Source organism: Syngnathus acus, chromosome 11 (assembly GCF_901709675.1).
Source record: "Syngnathus acus chromosome 11, fSynAcu1.2, whole genome shotgun sequence".
Classification (NCBI taxonomy): domain Eukaryota; kingdom Metazoa; phylum Chordata; class Actinopteri; order Syngnathiformes; family Syngnathidae; genus Syngnathus; species Syngnathus acus.
In genome coordinates this window covers 8,358,952-8,378,225 of record NC_051096.1, presented here as the reverse complement: position 1 = coordinate 8,378,225, position 19,274 = coordinate 8,358,952, and the positions used below count along the sequence as shown (strand labels likewise).

The 19,274-nt window shown below is 48.9% G+C and overlaps 1 protein-coding gene across 2 annotated transcripts; it reads right to left on the bottom strand.

The window, feature by feature from the left end:
• Positions 1-470: 470 nt before the first annotated feature.
• Positions 471-18,706, bottom strand: ash1l (ash1 (absent, small, or homeotic)-like (Drosophila)). 2 transcript variants are annotated; one of them, XM_037264367.1, is made up of 27 exons: positions 18,538-18,706; positions 17,479-17,579; positions 14,949-15,730; positions 10,088-14,450; positions 8,279-8,930; positions 8,034-8,207; positions 7,855-7,949; positions 7,646-7,719; positions 7,436-7,481; positions 7,197-7,305; positions 6,912-7,118; positions 6,665-6,811; positions 5,500-5,608; positions 5,281-5,430; positions 5,090-5,157; positions 4,829-4,995; positions 4,569-4,721; positions 4,445-4,499; positions 4,228-4,360; positions 3,740-4,006; positions 3,492-3,578; positions 3,294-3,384; positions 3,035-3,173; positions 2,774-2,946; positions 2,534-2,700; positions 2,022-2,469; positions 471-1,361 (listed from the first exon to the last, which is right to left on the bottom strand). In XM_037264367.1, the coding sequence occupies exons 3-27, from the start codon at positions 15,543-15,545 to the stop codon at positions 1,270-1,272; spliced, it is 8,763 nt and encodes a 2,920-aa protein (XP_037120262.1). In that variant the 5' UTR covers positions 15,546-15,730; positions 17,479-17,579; positions 18,538-18,706; the 3' UTR covers positions 471-1,269. The 2 variants fall into 2 exon arrangements, with proteins under 2 accessions (XP_037120262.1, XP_037120261.1); XM_037264366.1 differs by lacking the exon at positions 471-1,361 and having other exon boundaries at positions 1,645-2,469; positions 18,538-18,705.
• Between the last annotated feature and the right edge of the window lie 568 nt (positions 18,707-19,274).

Sequence of the window (19,274 nt, the reverse complement as noted above, 5' to 3'; positions counted from 1 at the left end):
AAGTGTCTTCATAATAGCGATAAAAAGCAATTAAAATATTAGCATTATCATGGCAATACATTTAGGGCCGAGTCCTGTACAGTACAACAATAAACAAAATCATTTGTCAAGATATTGCTTTAGGAGAAAGCCTTCAATGTAAAGCGTGTCTATATACATCACTTGGCACTGTACAGCCAAAGCGTTACAATTCTCCATCCTCAGTGTCAGCTCTTTCGAATGGATCCTTTGTCAGTTTACAACATGGGGACACCCAAGCTTGTCCCTTTTGCACACAGAGGGGAGGGGAGGGGGCAGAATCTCATCAGCCATTCTTTTCAAACCGTGGCAACAAAAGTTCATTCCCCTCCCAATATACAACTCTCACCACAGAATTTAAGAAAATATGACTATGATGACCATTTCATGTGAAGCATTGTCTTCATAAAACTGTTCATTGCCATTAAGCCCTTGTTTTTTTTTTCGTTTTCTTCTCATTAAAAAAAAGGTCATCTCGAGGAAATCGTGTCGACTCCAGACGCGCAAAAACAGGCAGTCAGAGAGCACAGCTGAGTAAGGCGGTACAGTTCAAGCCAGCGTCCCTCCCACCTGATTTAGTTAAGCTGGTGAATCCATTGGTTGAAAAGCTGACCGTTTCACAGGGAGGGGAAGAAAACGGAAAATTCAATGACACGCTGTGACAAAACAAAGCGCTCAAACGGTCATAAAAAAACAAAGAGGTCGAGTCCGTGTCTCCATGAGGCTGACTACAATATAACAGGTCAAACAAAGATGATAGACGTGCTTTTTCCCCCCCCCACACTGCATGATCAAGTAAGTACTGTTTTAGTGTCTTTTCAATACAGATACAGAGCTATCCATGGCACCAAAAGTGCAGTCTAGCCACGAGCAGCATCTTGCAGCATCTTGCACCTCTCGCACGGACGGGCCTACAAGGAGGAGCAATTCTCCAGCATTCTCATCTGCACCGATGGAGTGAGAGCCATCTTTCAGTCAGTACCAAAGGTGTGATTTCACTTGATGTGTGGCCTTTCTGTCCTATGTTCATCTTAAAAAAACGACTCCTTGACATAAAGTCGGTGCTTCCAAACCCCCTCCACCATCTCAAGAGTGAGTTGAGATCTTGGAAGAGGTGACCTCGAAGGTCCAAATGATGCATTACGGTCTGGAAGGGTTTGGATAGCCAATGAGACTCTTTTCCTTTCTTATCATCTATCTCCCTCGCTTTAGAAGGTGAAAGGCAGTCGGCTCGGCTCGTTGTTGAAATGTTTACTTTCTGCCAACAAAAGGGGCAAATCTGAGCGTCCTTGGCCGTAGGCGCCGCCCTGCACCCTCCTGCAGGAGATAAGTGACATCTACGGCTGTTGGAAGAAGACCAAAAGGGGACGCCTAGCAGCTTTGAAAGGGAAGGTCAAAAATCAAAGCAATATCTTTAAAGAGGGCTCTCCTACAAATGTTGTGTTAGTCCACAAAGTGCTCACTGCTTTAGGGGAAGGTGACAGGTAGGACAAGGACAAATCACCACTTTGTAGACAGGTGTTGGGGTATTATCATTTTGGGTAGTGTGGTTAGTCTTTGCAAGATGAAGGCTCCCTGCCATACCGTATGTATCTTCCTGATCATTAAATGCTAATGAAATATGTGAGCTCCTCAATCCGATTCTGGCCATGCTTTGTCAGCAAATTCTTCTTCAGTGATTCCTGCAGACACATCACGTTGAACAAGGTGTTTTGGTCTATTGGAATTCAGTGATGCAGTCCAAAAAAAACGGTTGACACAGCAATAAAAGCTACATGTTTTTGTAAGCAAGTGAGAACCGCAAAAATATCATCCCATCTGCCGCTGCACAATATGACTGGTGTCCCTTCGTCCATCTGTTAAAACTGGCCTGTGTGAAAAAGAGTCATCATTTTCCTCAATGTTCCCAGTTGATTCCCCCTTTTATGAATGAATATTCCTGCCTCCACCCACCTCATGGGAAGCATTCAAGTTCTGAAGCCCTCAGTCATCTGTCGACCCACCAGCCTCCTGTGCGCCTGCTCCCTCACCATTCTTGTTTGGTGTTCTGTGCAGCAGATCCAGCAGAATCTTGTTGAGCCGCTCCCTTTGAGCGTCTCTCCTGCCCAGCGCAGGCTGGTGAAGCGACGAGCAGGCCGACAAGGACGGCCGCTCGAGCATTTCCCCTATCCTTTCTGCCGAGCCCTCCTCTTGCTGCTTTTGCTCCACAGCCTCAGGCCCTTCCCCGTCATCATTGCCCCCTTCTACTTGCTTGTCGGCTAAAAGTTCAGGACCGCCCGCAGCCGTGTCCACGTCCTCCTCCGATCTCCTGCTTTCCGCCTCGGGCGGGAAGTCGTCGGCTCGCTCGCACGATGAGCCGTCGTCCTCGCAGCCTTCGGATCCTTTGGAACGCTCGCTTTTCCACGCCGAGCGGCCCCCGTTCCTCTTGAAGTTGTCGGGTACGTAGTGAGGCTACAACACACCGTTAGTATTAGTCATTGACTTTGGGTACGGGTATCAGGGCCTGCCGTCTTACCGAGAAGTCTCTCTTGGGTGTCAGCCGCTTGGTGAAATGGTTGAAGGCGTACGTCTTGGTGCAAACTGGGTAGCGGTTACGATGGATCTTGTAGAAGAGGTGAGCCGACTTGTCCAGGCGGTAGTCACAGATGTACACATCTGGCTCTTTCACCCCCTTTGGCCGTCCTTGAGGAAGACAAACGAGTAGATCACTCAAGACGTGTTGAAAATAAGGGGGGGGGGGGGAGCATTTTCTCACCTTTGCAGTATGTGTAGAGATCCAGAACGCAGCAGGTTCCCACCACTGCTTCAAGAGGGATGATCTCGTAGAGTGGCATCCGAAATAACTCGTTCTGGTAGAACCGGCGTGATGGCGAATGGTGTGTCTCGTGAGGACGGAAGTAATGGTGGCCAAAGGCGAAGCGCTCACCCCTTCAAAGTTACAGTATGACACAAATACATCATGTATAGGGTTGGGGGTCAAAGTCACATCATGTATAAGATGAGTTGACGGACTTACTTTTCATTCTTCCAGAGTTTCTCGATGCGGAAGATATCAAGTTTGTCTCGGTTGACGTGAGACAGGAGACGGTAAGAGGGTCTGATGGGCTGGCCCTCGGATGTGCGTCTGCTATCTCTCATCAGGTACACGCAGTCTCCTGCACACATGGGATGGGCGCCTTACTTTTCAACCAGCGTACAAAACGTCGAATGAATGTCAAATACGGTGCATGCTTCGAACCACAATTATACTCCTAGAAGGTTGCTGGTGACAGTACCTTGGTGCAGAAGCAGCTCATCTCTTAGGAGGCAGATGTAGTAGACAGAGCCAGCCTGGGCATAGCTGGGTTGAGGTATCATGGGAACTTCCTTTGACATAAAAAAAAAACCCAAACAAAGACGCAATTCATTCAAATGTCTAAGTCACAAGAAAACCTCAGAACGCTGTTGTGAAAGGCTCTCCCATGCAGACATACCGTGTCTACTGGCCTCGGGTCACACTCCTCACACAGATAGTGCTCCACTTCTGTCTCCAAGCGCATGCAGTCAAAGTGTTGCCAAACCTTCAACAAAAACAAGTGAGGAACATCGGTTCACAAAAAAAAAAAAAAAGAGAGACGTTTTCCTTTGTGCGTATTATATTTCAGTTACTGTTGTTATTTCAAATAATAATAAAGTAGATTGAACCTGTTTTCTTTGGTCAAATTGCTTGCTCCTTACTTACCATGCACTTTTCACATTGGATCATCAAGCCTTCATCCTTGTACATGCCACAGATGCAGCGGATAATGTCATCATCCTTGTCATGGGATCCGGCCACGCCGTGGAGGTGGCCCCGGTCACGCTCCAGCGAGTCGGAGCTGTCAGCCTCGCTGGCGGTCTCGCCCATAATCTCATCGATTTGCACGGCCGCCTCGTTACGGGCACTGTAGTAGGCTTTGCGCAGCCGGCATACGTCCCTGCCAATGGACGACTTCCTCCCATAATATTTCTGATTGGAAAAACAAGGCAATTTGTTAGAAATCATAGAGGCCACACAATTACCAACTTTTTAAAGCAACAGGCATCCAAAATTCGACACTAGTTGCGGAAAGGTCACGAAGCAACATTTCTCCATCTAATGTGTCTCCAGCACTTTATAACACAAGGCCACTGCCACATATTCTGTTGACGGTACATTCATTGGGGCACGAAATGGAACAACCTGCCTACCTCAGCATTGCGGAACACTTTGAGCATGTCAGTGTCGAATGCTTCGACGGTCTTGTAATGGCCCGTGAGGATTTGCTTCTCAATGGTGCTCAAATCCAGAGGGTCTGACACCTTCTCATAGTAATGGCTGTTCCTAATAACACAAGAATGCACAAAAAGAAAGTCACAAAAATGGACAACATGCCTTTTTACGCGATCAATCGCTTCATATGCATACCTTTTCCGTGACGGGAGGTTCAAGAGCGGAGCAGCGATTGTCTGGCTGGATGAATCTGAGGTAGAAGCAGAATTTCAAGACATGTCAAGAAAAAGCCATCCCAAAAAAAGAAAAAGAAACGAACCCTTATAGCTGGTAATCATGTCACAGATCTCCTTGAAGATATGTGCAAGGCGAGCGGTGCGTGTGACTTCTGTGTTTTCTTCAGCAGCAGCAAGCCTCCGCGTACGTACTGACCGGGATGTCTGCAGGGCTGAAAACTGTGTGAGGAAAACATCTGGGGGGGGGGAGGGAGATATGCATGTTTGATATTGTACTTACTAGACTGGCTTGTCATAATGAAGATTTTTTTTTTTTTTTTCTCTCTCACTGACTCAGCCTCACCTGACTTGATGTTGCCATCATCCCGGATGACTCCTCCCCAGCGGGTATACAGCGAGACGTTGGTGGGGTCTCGATCTCTTTCACCTTCTCGTTTCAGCAACTCCTGTTTCTCTCTCATTTTTTCCCAGTTCCTCAGGAGGAACACTCGATGCTTGAGGACAAAGTTCCTAATGATTGAGAACATGTAGTCAGTCAGACTCATTGATTTTACAATTCACAAAGAAGGGCATAACATTCTTAGGGCCAGAGTCACAAATGTACCTTTCTCTGTTTGACATGGGTTTCATGAGGTGAGGGTAAAACTTGTTGCTGTCACTTGAGTCTTCCTCCTAAATACAAAGAAAAGTCATTATGAAAGAAATCAGGTCACGGACAGTTGCACACAACATCATGAAGAAATCAGGCAATGTCAGATGCACCGAATGTGTCAAAGAGGGAGGGGCATCGCTCACTCGTTTCTTAAGTTGGTGTTTGGATTTCCGTTTCTCCTTGAGTCGACCCAGTCGCCGAGTACCGGCCACCTTGGGAGGCAATCCGTTGATACGCTGGCTTTTCCCGCCAATGATACCTCGGCAACTCTCTGAGCCGCACTTACATACTTGCTGTGGGGTTGGGGGGGGACAATATCAAATAACCAGCACAGAAGTCTCTCATGTTGACTTGTCACTCACCTGCTCCTCCGTGTTGAAGGAATGGAAGTTGTAATCATAGGTGAGCTCGATACCGCTGCTGATGTCCTTGAGCGCAAAGAGACCAATTCTGTACACCCCATTGATTGACCTGCAAGTCATCAGGACTGAGTGAGCACACCTTCCTCTTTAATAGCAACTTCATTACAGAGCATGCCATAAAGCCCAAGGTCATTTTAGAAAGAGGCTACAGCAAATACTCCATGCCAATTTCAAATTAAAGCAAGCCATCTGTGACCAGGTTCTGAGTTCTTTTCCCATTTGTAAAAAAACAATTTGTTGACATACGGTGGGTGCAAATCGGCTTTTTTCCATCTAAGGGCATCTTTTTGAGCGTCTGCATTGAAGGAAAATGAAGTGAAACGGCTGGACACTGCGGTTGTGACCGTGACCCAGCTGCAAGTAAGTGGAGCTTCTGAGAAGATTGATGGCTCCCGAGAGCTTCAAAATCCTCCAGTGCCATTGTGGTTTTTATTTTAGTCCAGCTACTCTTTCTTACATTCACATGCTCACCCACATGCAAGCACCAGTTCCCTAGATTATAGTGTGGCCCAAGTGGGAGAGGAGAGTACAACTTGACACAGTCAACTCTCCATCCAAGGTTGTAAATTGTCCAAAACGATACATTCTGGCTTCAGCTTGAAAAGTCAGACACAGAGAGCCAGCGACAAGATGACTGCTGTTAGCTAGTTTATAAAATATGACATTGTGCTACAACGAGATGTTTTTTCCATATCGTCCATATTCTTTTTTGTATGCATCTACAGTCTTATTCACTGCCCACAGTTGGTCCCTGCAATTCGGTGGTTTCAAGCTAGACTACTGTTAAAGTGTGCCACTTCAGCACTCATTCACTACTTTATACTTAAGCCAGCTTTAATGGTTAGCAAGGCTTCTTTGTGCTCCCCACTCTCCCTCCCTCCCTCGCTCGCTCGGTGTTTCGTGACTCCTTCACCTCCTTTAGCAATAATGATGAAGACAGACTCTGCACAGTGGAAGAAAGGGCTGAAGCTTTGCTAGCGAGTTACCCTTAGCAGATCCCCAATGGAATAATGAGGTGGCACCCCGGCTCAAAACGCTGAATTCAAATTGGAGAGTGAAAGCCTCGCCATCATGGTCATCATGTAAAGCGCTTTCTGACACTTACCACTTCTGCATCTCGCAGTTGGGCTCACAGCTGTGGTTGATGAAGCGTGCCTCATTGCCCATTCTATAGCTGTCAATCACCATGCCACTATCCAGGTTCAGACAGTACTGGCCACTGTGAGCAAAGTACTGCTGCATCATGCGACTCCTGAAACATTTTGCCGTTAGACTTGGACACGCGGGAGGGAGGGAGGGAGGGAGGGAGGGACTTCTTTGACACGTATGGGCAAAAAGAAGCAACCGTTCACCTGAACTCGTGTTCGCTGACCACTTCTCCCAGGTACTCGATAATGAACTGGCCAGAGCGGAGGCTTTCCTTGGTGCGGATGCCCCAGCCCTTGCCCTCGGCCCGGAATCTCTCCAGACACTGAACCCAATCGTGCCTCTGGATATGCTGGTTGTCGCAGAACTCGTGGCACGGACAAGTGCTGGGGGAGCACTCGGCAAAGCTCATTCTGGAGAAATGGGCAAATACACGTCAATACGAAGCACAGCGTTGATATCATGCAAAAGGGGTCAACATTTCATTGTACCTGTTGAGGCAGTCATCCAGGCAACCTTTTTCAGAACGAGTCTCGGGAATTTTACAGTTGCATGTCGTCGTTTCATACCCGGAGAAAGGCTTTACGTCAACATACACGTCTGTCAAGAGAAAAGCATTTGACGTGGACAGTTAAAGACACCGTATCATTTGTCAGGCTAGACAACATCAATCAGGAAATGTTCAAATGACTCTCTGGTGAGAACAGAAAAACAATCTTAAGACACCTACTCGATCTGATCTTTTTGTAAAGAGGGACATCGGGCCTTTTGTACAGCTGAAACAAACAAAGCAAAAAAGTTCATCAGTGTAGAGCTGAAACAAACCAAAAAACGCCCGTGATTAAAAGACGCTAGCAATAGCGCCACTTTTTCAACTCATGAAGCGCTACCAAAAAAAAAAGAATGAAATGAAATATACTGTAGCATCATGATTGGTCACCTGATCGTGTTTCCACAGCCATAGGATGTCATAAGGCAATTGGAAATCAACGCGCTTCTGTCTCAGGTACTTTCCTGAAGTGTCACACAAAGCCAAAGAAAACCTTGATGAAAAGATGTGTGCACCAAAACGGGCAGGCGGGCTCGGGATCTTGTGCGCTGTAACGTTACGTAGATACACTCATCGTGACCTAAGAAAACGGGACTCACCAACATGGATGGGTGCTGGAAACAAGCCGTAATCATGTTCCCCGGGTATGTACTCCAGCTTCTCTTTCTTTAGCTGCAGAAGCTGACTGCGGGGGCTACGAGCAAGAGCAGAAAAAGGAAACAAGGTATAGAATGACAAATGTGACGGTATTTCACAAGAAACAAACAAAATGTCTTACTCTTCGGTCTTGAAGACATCAGAGTAAAGCCCAGCCTTCTGGAACTTTTTCTTTGGAGGTCTGGCTGGTCTCTTTTCCCGTGGGGCGGTGATGGGGATGGCTGATGTTTGTTCCCTGGAGACACTTTCTTGGTGTTGTGTGGAGATGTGGCCATCTGGCTTATTCTCCACTGAGCTAGATCCATAATTTGGTTCAAAACATGTTCCGACATGCAACTTCCATCCATTTCTGAGAAGCATACTTACCCGGCGGGGAAGTGATTGATCTCATCCTGGGCGAGCCAGCACCTTCCAGATCCCGGTCTGGACCTTGCCATCAGGTTGCCCGCATTTTCTTCCCTGTCTGGCAACGGCTCCACGGTGTCTTCCACCTCTCCTCCCTCTTCTTCCTCCTCCTCAACGTCATCTCTCTCCCAGTGTTTCCTTTTTTGTCCTCTGCTACCCCGCTGCTCTTTGACAACGGCTTCGATGGTGTCTTTGACGGCGTCCCCGTCCCAGATTCTCCCTCCGCCCGGCCGCTCTCCCACTCTGTGCCGCGTCGGATTTAATTCGACGGCGGGAGGCGGCGGCGAAGGTAACGGGTGCTTCCGGGGACGCCCGGGTCCCCTCTTTTTCACCATGTTGTTTCCCGTACGGGCTTGCCTCTGCAGCTTCTTAGCGCGCAGGATTTTGTTGACGTGGTGGAGACTGTGCTTGGACTGTTGCGATCGATGGGAGCGATGGGGCAGGGAGGCGTCCGGGCAACAGTCCCGGGAGGGGGAAAGGCAGGAAGAGGATGCCGAGCCATGCGAGTAAAACATAGGAGACTGCTGATGGAGCTGTTGTCGGTGGTGCAGGGATCCTTCGGGCCCTTCCGAATTGGAGAGGACACCGCCTCTTGTCTGGAGACTTGCAGGCCCTTTTCAAGACAAATGCAAACAGAAAGATGATTCTTGTGTCATACTTTGGGCAATCTTTCCAAAAATCCAGACGTTTGTTATTTTGACAAACGATCAAGCAATCTCAAGTGTTGAAAATGCTTCGCTCTTTTCCACCATGCAATGCTAATGGTTGAATGCATTTTTGAAGTCTGCTTGTGATCATGGCGAGAATTGCATTCTTCATTTTTGTTCAATCTTTCCCTACTAAATTGAATTCACATTCCTCATTTGCCTTGTTAGTTCCCACGCTGACACCTGGTCTCCCCTCCCCATCAAGTCCATTCATTCCCTGACCACCGAATGACCCCAAATCCTGAGTTGTAATCCAGGATTACCCTGTCTTGGTTGGAAATTAGAAAAGCACCATTCTACTGAGGCCCTGTTTTCCTCACAACAATAACAAGAGCAAAACTTTGCTGATGGCCGTGCAAAACAACTGGACAAGGTCAAAAGCAACGTAAGCCCAAAATACGTAGCTTGCAAAGAAAATACTCCACCCCTTCAATAAGATGGTTCTTGGCAGAAGTGCTACATCAACAGTGGTCATCCCCATTTTCAGTGCAGTCATGACGTCTTTTTTGCCAAGCCCATAACCACAACTAAGCGCTACCAAATGTCAGGGAGTGTGTGCAAAGATTATGTTCAAGTCTTCTCTTTTGATGAGGCCAGAAATGCTGCTCAGGCACATCGAGCCATGCTGCTGCAATGGACCACGGCGAGAAAAGATTCTCCGCCACACGCTGCGATGCGAGCCCACATCCAGTTTTGAGAATGTAACCAAAAAATAGAGCGTACATAAATTGCAGCAATGGGCCACTCGTCACAATTAGCAAGAGAAGCCCGCCTGCGGCTTTTGGAAAGATGACCAGAAAACTCAATTGGGCAATGTAAATCCACTGACCTTGTGTTGCATTTTATAGCAGCAGTGTGATAACCTATAAAGCTCACCAGCTGCAATATGCTGGCGTGAAAGCTATTTTGGGATCATTAACATTGAACAATGTCAAGGAGAATCCGGGTCCTACATCTCTCTGACGCCTTTGCGTCGATAGCCCTTTTTTGTCATCCAAACGGATTGAGAGGATCTCGGAAAAGAGTTGTGATCTTTACAGTACAGAAGGCCAATTTGACTTACCTAATTCTCTTCTCTCCGTTGATACCGAGCGGTCTTTCCGTGATGTACGGTCCAGACGGGAGAAGCTGTTCTGGTTCTCTGGCGCCATGTCATTCTTTCTGTTCCTGCACCCCCTCAAGTTGGTACGAGTGAGAGCAGAAGCAAAGAGATTGGTAAGATTAGGAGAATCGTGGCCTCTTGTCTCCACATCTTCCGCGGGTGTGAGAGCTCCGTCGTCGTCGTCACTGTCAGAGCAAGCGGCTGGTTCTTCCGGCCTCCCGTCTGAGAAGCGCCCCTGACCGGGAAGCCCGTGACGACGTGAGAGCTGCGAGTAGTCGGTGTCGGAGGAGCCCATCCTGAACCAGGACTCGGTCGGGTGCTGGCTTTTGGAGCTGCTGCCCAGAGCTAGCCTGGAGGGTCCCAAACAGGATAGTGAGCTTTCTTTGCGCTTGTATCTATCTGCAGGAGATGACGATGAAGACGGCGAATTGGCTAAAGTGATGCCTGCTTGCTTGCTGGCGGGGGGGGCGCTCCGGCCAAAGCGGCATCGTTGCAAAGACTCGGCCATTCCCAAGCTCCCGACTCTCTCTCCTTTAGCTGATGCTCCGCTGTCAGACAAGCCTGCCCCGGCACGATTGACAGATCCGCCCACCGTTTCTTCTTCTTCTTCTTCTTCTTCGCCCTCATCAGCGCATCGCTCTCGGTGTTTGTGTCGATGTTTGTGTTTGTGGTGCCAGTTGAAAGACAGCTCAGAGGACATGGGCGGGTAGAGAACGGGTGCGCGTCCTCCGAGGTACTCCTGCCGAAGCAGCTTGTGCTTCTTCTTGTGGAATTTCGAAGGGTTTAAGAGAAGATGAGAGGGGTGGTGATGATGCACGTAAGATGTAGGGGGAGGAGGGGGGAAGGTGGGCGAGTGATGCGAGTGGTGGCCGGAAGCCGTGTGGGCTGACTGGTGGTGAGGATATAGAGCGCTGGCCGGAGGATAGCCCCGATAGTAGCCCAATCCCAGGGGTCCGGAGGAATAAGGAACAGTGTAAGAGGGATGGTAGAAGCCTCCGCTGGAGAGTGGGAATCCGAGCCCTGGTACAAAAGGAACTTCCGACATGGACTCTCTGAGTTTCGGCGGGCGCCCCCGTTTCTTTTTCAAGTCCGGTTTCCGAACGTAGTGCAATGGATCGCAAGAGTATGCGGGATGGGAATAGAAGCTGCCAAAATTGACCCTGAAGATTGTGGGGAGGAGATCTCGGTGAATGTAATGATGAGGTGGAGGGCCGCCGGTACCGCCGATGCCAGCGGCACGGTTGCCCACTCCCGGGATCCGATTTGCTCCCGGGGCTATGCCACCGAGACGGTGCCCGGTGGTCCGATGCGTGATGCGGATTTCGCTCATCCTTATGACAATCTCATCCAGTTGGGCCAGAAAGTTGGGGTCGATCCGCCGGGAGCGCAGTTGCAGGTATTTCTTCTTGCGTTTTCTTTTCTGTCTCTTGAGCTTGTCATAGCCCGGGCACCCGTGGCTACTACGGCGTTTACATTTATGCTTATGTTTTTCCTTGTGACCCAATATGGAGGTCGAAGGAGCTGCAGGGTGAGCTCTCCGCGGATCGGGCGATAACCTTGTCATATGTGGCGAGGGAGAAGGTGAGCTATGGTCCACGAGTACAGTGGAGTGGCGTCGCCTGCCCCTTGCGCCAAGTCCCAAACCCACGGATGAAGCGAGAACGCCGCCGGGCATTAACAATCCGCTACCGAGCCCGGCTGATATCCCCATTGCGCCCAGAGCGCCCGCTCCTCCAGCTTTCTCCCCACGGTCAGAGGTGCTGTTGTTGTCTGTTCCGATACCGCTGTCACTAGGCAGCGTCTCCTCACTGTGGGACTCGCTCACTGGGGATGGAGTGGCTTCTTTCAGCTCACTAAGGGGAGCCGGTGAGGTGGGATGGAGCGGCCGTGGAGGAGAAAGCTTGTGGTAGTGGTAGTGCTGCTGCCTGTAGTGGGAGTGGGGGTGGGGGTAGCCACGGAACGAGGACCTTCTCTGCGACGTGGCCATATTCAAAGAGGAGCCGAGGACCGGGCTGCGAATATTTGGAGCTGAAAAAGTCGGCGGGGGGAAAGCAAATGTGCCGTGACTACTGCCCGAATAGTGAGAGTGAGCGGCAAAGTGCACCGAGCCTGGCTCGACAAAGCTGCCGTCGCTGATGGGACTATGGCCGCCGCTGGACTGCGAAAGAGAAGGTGAGGGAAATATTTCCGAAGAGGAATGCTGGTGCTGGTGCTGTTGCTGAGACGGATGGTGATGCAGATGAGAAGTCATGCTGGGGGACAAGAAGGGCTCCGGTGGAGCTGTGACGCTTTTTGGTTTCCGCCCTCTCCTCTTGCCCATATAGATGGTGCCTTTTTTGCTCACGTTAATTTGCGGTCCCAGTTTCCCCCCGAGGGAAGCAGCCAGGGAGGACAAAGAATGAGTGGCGGCTTGCGCAGAGCCCACCGCGGCGGCGGCGCTCGGAGACACTTTGGGGGGGTCTTCTTTTCTCGGTCCTAAAAGGATTTGACTGAGAATCCGCTTCCGCTTGACACTTTTCATCTTATTGATCTTGCCTATGATTGTTTTCATAATAAGCTGGCCATTTCCTTTGCTGTGATAGCGTTTGTCCCCGACAAGGTCCCCTGCCTCAGGAGCCAGGGTGGGAGGCTGACACTCTTCGGGTAAAGTAGGCGGTAGGCGCTTGGGGCGTCCACGCTTTCGAGGGGTAGCTTTCGGGGGGTTTAGGTCAACTTCTGGGTGAAGCACAGGAGGGTCTTGCTCTTCTTTGGACTTCAGAAAAGTCGAATAAACCTTCGATGGAGCCAATTTATTATGGGAGCGTCCACGGGATGCGGCGTCGAGCCTCGGCATCCGCGATTTTGGCCTGCCCCTTTTTTTGGCCTGGGGCGATGAGGTGAAGAGACGTGACACCGACGTTTGCGCCAGAGGATTTGGTTTGAGTTTATTTGGATTTGGAGGTCTCCCCACGGGTCTCTTGATTGGAGTTGACCTTTCCTGACTGGAAGATAACGGCAAGGTGCTTCTGCCCTGGTCAAAGGGACTGTCGAAGCCCACTCTGGCCAGACTATGGACCTTGTTCATAGCACGGCCCCAGCGGGGCTTCCTTCCTCGCCGTTTTTTAAGGGGTTTACTGTCTTGATCTGTTGCAGAATCTACGGACGAATCCAGAGAATCGTCTCGAAGAGGAGTCGGAGGGCTGTCTTCACCTTCCGGCTCGGGTGAAGAAGAAGCTCTAGGCCTTCCGGACTCGGCAGGGCTGCCGGTCCGGCCGATGCGACTCCCATCCCTATTGGGGCTGTGCTTGGATGGACTTGAGCTCTTGTCGCCCTCACCTTGCAATGACTGACTGCTAGCGCCTTTGTCTTTCCTGTCAGGCTTTGCAAGAGGACAGCAATTGTTCACATCTCTGGGGCTGCCTTGTTGCCTGAGACTTGCGATGCCTTCCTCCGTCGAAACAGGGCTCTCTCCTGCATGCTTGCCGGCGGGGGAGCTTACGTGACTCAAAGTCCTCTGCTCAGCTGCGGTGGTGGTGGTGGTGGTAGGAGAGGATGCAACAGGAGAAGCTGCGGCGTGGGGAGAGAAGTGAATTGGACGAGACTGGAGTTTAGGAACGCTACCGTTGTCGTTGTTAACGTCCTTTGACAGTGAAGGCAATCTGTTATTGCCGTATAGGAGTGCAGGACTGCTGCTGCGACTGCTACTGCTGTTCACGTTAATACTGCTGCTACTCGCTTTCCCAGTCCCATCCGTGTCTTCCTTCCTGGCTGGTGTCAAGGCGGCGGCGGCGGCGGGCGAGTTTTCCATCATGTCTTTGTTCCTGGAGCCGTAGGGCCGACCGGGTGGCCGCGACACCGGTAGGGGGGGAGAAAGGTGAACCATTCTGGAATAGGTATTCCTATTGGCCATCGCCCGATCTCGCTGCTTAGCCGTGGGTGTCATAAAACCTGAGCTGGAGTGGGATGGAGCGGCGTCAGTCTTAGCGGACACTTTGACAGGCTTGGCGGTCTTTGATGGCGGGCAAATGGCTATGAGTTGAGCTAATTTTTCAGTGACTGTAGGCGCTCCCCAGCTTTGAGCTGCCTTGTCTTTATCTCTTTGACTTTCATTGCTGTGCGTGTATTGTGGCGGCTTAACGGCTTCGCAGCTCGCTTCTTTCGACGCGGGTAACGGTGAAGAGGGTGCGGATGACTCTGTATGCTGCAGAGTTGGGGTTTTCTTCCCAGAAGGATGAAGTTTGCTGTCTGGAAGAGGGCGATGAAGATTGAGGGGCCGTTCAGATGTGCCTGTACCTGCTTTAGTGTCTGACTTTGTGTCAGACGGGCAATCCATCTTTGGTGGACCCTAAAAAAAAGAAAAAAAAGACAATCATTGTAAAAATGTCTTTTCAAAATGAAGTTATAATAAGAATAATGCATCAGATTTATATAGCAACTTTCTGAGTGGTATAAAACCATTTTCAGACTTCATCCAAACGATCAAGCGCAACTGGCAGAGGGAGGGGACAAAGGCAGGGGAAAGGGTGAATAGAGGCACTAACACTTATTGGGGTCAGATTGGGGACAAGAAGGGAGCGCTGTGGTCATCTTGAAGTGGGGGATGGAGAAACCAGGGGAGGCGGCAACATAAACCAAATAAGAAAAGCAAACTACTGCAATAAATCAATTCAAAGCAGACTGCTAAATCTATAATGCCATTATTGCGACTTTTTAGAATTTGGAGAAAAATGTGTCATTGGTAAGCAAGAAAATGCTGCTATAAATGTCCAACAGGCAGACGGTACGAAATGTTGCCGTTCCCTCCCCTTACTAGGCCTACCCACAATTCCTTGCTCCCACTTACTCGTTTTCCCGGTGCACTGCCATTCACTTGACAAGGTGGCACGGCAGTTGTGCTGGTTGGTGGAGGTGGTGGTGGTGGCGGCGTCGGGACTTTGGAAGATGAGGATAATGACTGGATTGCTCTGTTGACATTTGGACTCTGTTCCTTGTCTTTTTCCCTGACACGAGAAGGACTCTGGCTCCGGTTACCTGGCCCATCATTTGTATTCCCGGCACGATTCCCTCGCGCGGCACCTCCTCCCCGTCCCGTATTCCTCATTGTTGCCCTAATGGCTGGTCTGCATACGTAATTCTCCAAAATCTTGGGAGGTTTTTTCATGCGTTTTGCTTGAAGGCCAATCTTCAGTTTGACATTGCCTTCCGACAGGCTACTCTCCTTGATGGAGAACTGTGACTGGTCAGGGCCACTTTGAGCGCCTGCTCCTGCGCCATCAGCTGTAGCAGAAGTCTCTTTCTCTTTATCCCGCTTCTTCTCCTCCTCATCGTCTTTATTTCCAATGCCTCCTTCTTTCTCTCGCTCTCCAGAAGGAACAGCTGACAGAGGAGGAGGAGGAGGCGGCGGCGGCGTGGCAGTTCTCCCGTGAATCTTCGGATCCATCTTGACTTCAGGGCAGCGTGAGTTCAAAAGGTGTATCCTGTGAAGAATATAGGCTTGGGAGTGGGATAGGGAAGGAGGAGGGAAAGGGGGAGGGGGATAACAATGAGGTAGGAGCTCTCCTTTTTCTTTTCCACAGGGTTTTCTATCCTTTGCCGTCACTTCAGTCCTCTCACTCCGTCCTTCAACTGCAATAGGGAGTTGGAGAGAAAGGGGGGAAAGACAAATTAAATCTATGAAGATGACTTCACAGTGGGATTAACATTTCTATCAGTTTGTCCTTCATCCTGTACATTTCACAAAAATACATCAATAATACAAAAACCATTGCCGACGCACACTCAAATGGAATTGTAGCACAATTTCAATTGGACTTCCATAGCTGCCTCCAGCTTGCCATACTGTTATCGTTGATTAAAGTACATTGCGGTGGCACTCGTACTGCTTTGATTCTTTCCTCGTAAGAATAATGTGCGGATTTGACAGGAGTGGGAAATAAAGCAGCTTGAAGCAAGCATCTTTTAGGGAACCTCCAGCACTGGAAACCCATTGCATCGTTTCATTACTGACGGCAAAGCCTCCAAAGTTGTCTACGGCTCATTAAAGCTTCGAGATGATTGACTGCAGATCCACGCAAAGCAGGTGCTTTGGATGGGTGAAATCATTTGGAGACAAGTGTGACCTCAGCACTTTGGGCCCTCTGGGGCAGCACAGAGGATGTCTATGTTTTCCTCTGCCTTCACCAGCACTAAATGAAAGTGAGTGATCGAGCGTCGACATGACGACGGTTTCTCTGCCCCCAACATACGACACACTTAACACGAAAGTAGATGCACCAGGAAGCCTGCAGAAAGTCATTCAATTCATTGCGAGAAACAAAAGTCATTTGCAACATTTTGCTCTTGTAGCGGATATTTCCGATGCACACAATAAATGGCAGAGCCATTTTTGGAGTGTGGCTTGCAGCCAGCGCTCGTGTTACATTACCAACAGCCAGCAGTTTACTCACTTACAACAGCCTTCTTTGGATAGGATTTTGAAGTTAACACTCATCCGTCCGCTTACAAAATAGTTGTAATCCTCCAGTGATTTTGAAGCTTCCATCTGGCGCTGTGTCACAGACTGATAGAGCAAGTCATCAACACCAGGTAGTAAACACGCCGGAAAATCCGCGTGTGTGGCTGGAGTCATTTTCTGTCGGTATGGGCCTTTTAGATCAGCTGGCAAGTTGTGGAAAGACTTTGAAAATGCCATCAAAATAGCAAGTTGATAAACTCAAGATTTACACAGCTGTGTACGTGCAGTGCATGTGTACTACTATCAAGAAGGTAGAAAAAGACATCCCACATTGCCCTTCCTTTCAACCCAAATCCTTCCCATCGACCGACTGTTTCTTTCAACCCTTTGACTGCAGCAATATGCAATGCCTCATCATTCATAGAAGGGCTCCAGTTTCTTTGCACCACGGCAATAATAGCAAATAGTCTGCTTCAACCAACAAGCGACAGTCATAGAAGTGTGTTCAACAGCATTCATAAGCAAATCTGGTGAAAAGCTGCTTTGGATGATCTGTTTCGATGTGTTTCCTCTAACCTTTCCCTGAACTCTACCTTTAGCCACAACCCCATTCTTATCTCTACTTGGCCTCACCTCAATCCAACCTGATCCCTCACCCCGACAGGGTCTTCAGAAGGAGGGAAAGCAACGTGGATGACAGCTGTTAGTTGAGCCAGCACATTTTGGACATCCTCTGGGATGTGAAGCTCATTCCACTGTGCTAACAGTGCATGCATGTGTGCTAAAAAGCGGCTGTGCCACCCAAACAATAACGGGGCTTAGTCTGCATCATCAACTCTGCAATGTTGTCTCTCTTCCATACCAAAAAAAAAGAAAATATCTCCACCATATGGAAACAACACATTTGTAAGGTACTCACCTCTTCTAGTTTTCCACAAATTGTATTCACATTATTTGGCTCCCTCTCCTTCCTCGGTTCGGTTGTGGCAACTTGGTGGCCAACAAGCATTACTCCAAGTGCTGAATTGGCAAAATATGACACAAAAAGTAAGCTTGGCATAAATATCACAGCAATCACATGCAGGCATGGATCGACCGTGATCTACACAGCTTGCTGACAGTGCTCATGTGTCGCGGCGCCTTATGTTTATCGCCGATCGTTTGTGGCGCGCACGCGAGTGACAAATATTAACCTGGCGAAAGTGCCGACACAAATAGCTCAGCAAAATATCCCCTTGAAATGCATTACGGTGTGAATAATGATCATAACAGGAGCAGTGATGGAGGATGGCGTCGTCGCCGTAGTGCTAAATATAGCGCTAACCATCGCATTGTGACATAATTGTAGTCGTAAACTATTAGCTGCAATAAACTACCCCAAAATAGGCTATCATCTCATGTCTATGATCATCTTGTTATCTATCGGCTGCTTCTGTTTAAAGACGACAGGGGCTATTTTCATCCAGCAAATGTTCAATAATGTTCGCGGGCTTGTATTGACTCGCAAATTCCAACAGTCAATTTAATCGTTCCGAGTCGTAATATACACACGCAGATAGGGCTTCTCGAATTTCCATTTAAATACGAGATTATGACTACGAGAGAGCAGGACAAGTGATGCACATAATCCTACATCTCCGTCACATTCTCTCATGCACTCCTCTTACTACATCTCGGCTACATCGGCTAACGATGCACTAGCGTGCCCGCTAAACCGCAAAAAAAAAAAAAAAAAAATGTAACCACATAGCCACAAATAGGAATCGTGGGATTAAAATATTTTCTAAAACATAGGGCATACGTGGGTAGAATAACATTCCTGCGGTATGAGACAACAAATGCACTATCGTGTAGGTTTAAAAAAAAAAAAAAAAAACACTGTCAACAAAATGGCGGCTACGTTGAATCAACATAGATCCCCGAAATGGATCTCCCTCTTAATGCCTTCTTCTTAGGAGGTAATATCCTTCTTCCTTACAGCGAGTAGTGGCGTGTATGTCGTCCGCGATGTCCCAAAAATCCACTTCCGACGCTGTGTTAGCTGAGCCTGGATGTGTCAGCACGGGCCTCCCTCGTTGGTCGGGCCTCCATGTCTGCTCAGCCCGTGTCGCTACAGTGTCAGCCCAGCACGGGCATTCTCAACAGCGGGGAGGGAGGGAGCGAGCGAGCGAGCGAGCGAGTGAGCGGAGGACGGACGGACGGACGGACGGGCGGGCGGGGGGCGAGTAGAGGAGAGGAAAGAAGGGAGCAAATGTCACTTGATCGCTTGCACAGAGAACAAAGTCTACGTTTAATAATTTCTCGGCCTTCTTTTTTTTTTAAATGTAATTTCTGGCTTTTTCCATGCTGCAGCTTCCCCCCCCAACTCACGTGCCAGCTGTCAAACGAAATGCTTGTCAACCAAATAGGCGTCTATTTGAATAATTCATCATTCCAACTACACTATGCCGTTTGGGCAAAACAAGATCTAGTTTCAGGTTCTCCATTGCATCAGATCTAGTCTCAGTTCCATATGTTATTCTCTTTGGAAGTCTTCATTTGACAATGACTTGAACTATTGCACGAGATCATATCATTGAATTCAAAATATGACAAATGAAGTCTTCCTTCATCTTATTGGTAAATCAAGTGCAGTATCCTCCATCATGATTGGCACCCTTTACTTTTTAACACCCGCAAATGATTGAATCACCAAGCATAAACCATCAATAAATG

Excerpts from the sequence above, each read along its gene's own strand:
- ash1l (XM_037264367.1), bottom strand. The coding sequence starts at position 15,545 with ATGGATCCGAAGATTCACGGGAGAACTGCCACGCCGCCGCCGCCTCCT. Across the intron at positions 8,208-8,278 it reads ATCAATCACTTCCCCGCCGG|CTCAGTGGAGAATAAGCCAG; the intron begins GTAAGTATGCTT and ends TTATGGATCTAG. Across the intron at positions 5,431-5,499 it reads CCTTCAACACGGAGGAGCAG|CAAGTATGTAAGTGCGGCTC; the intron begins GTGAGTGACAAG and ends CCAACCCCACAG.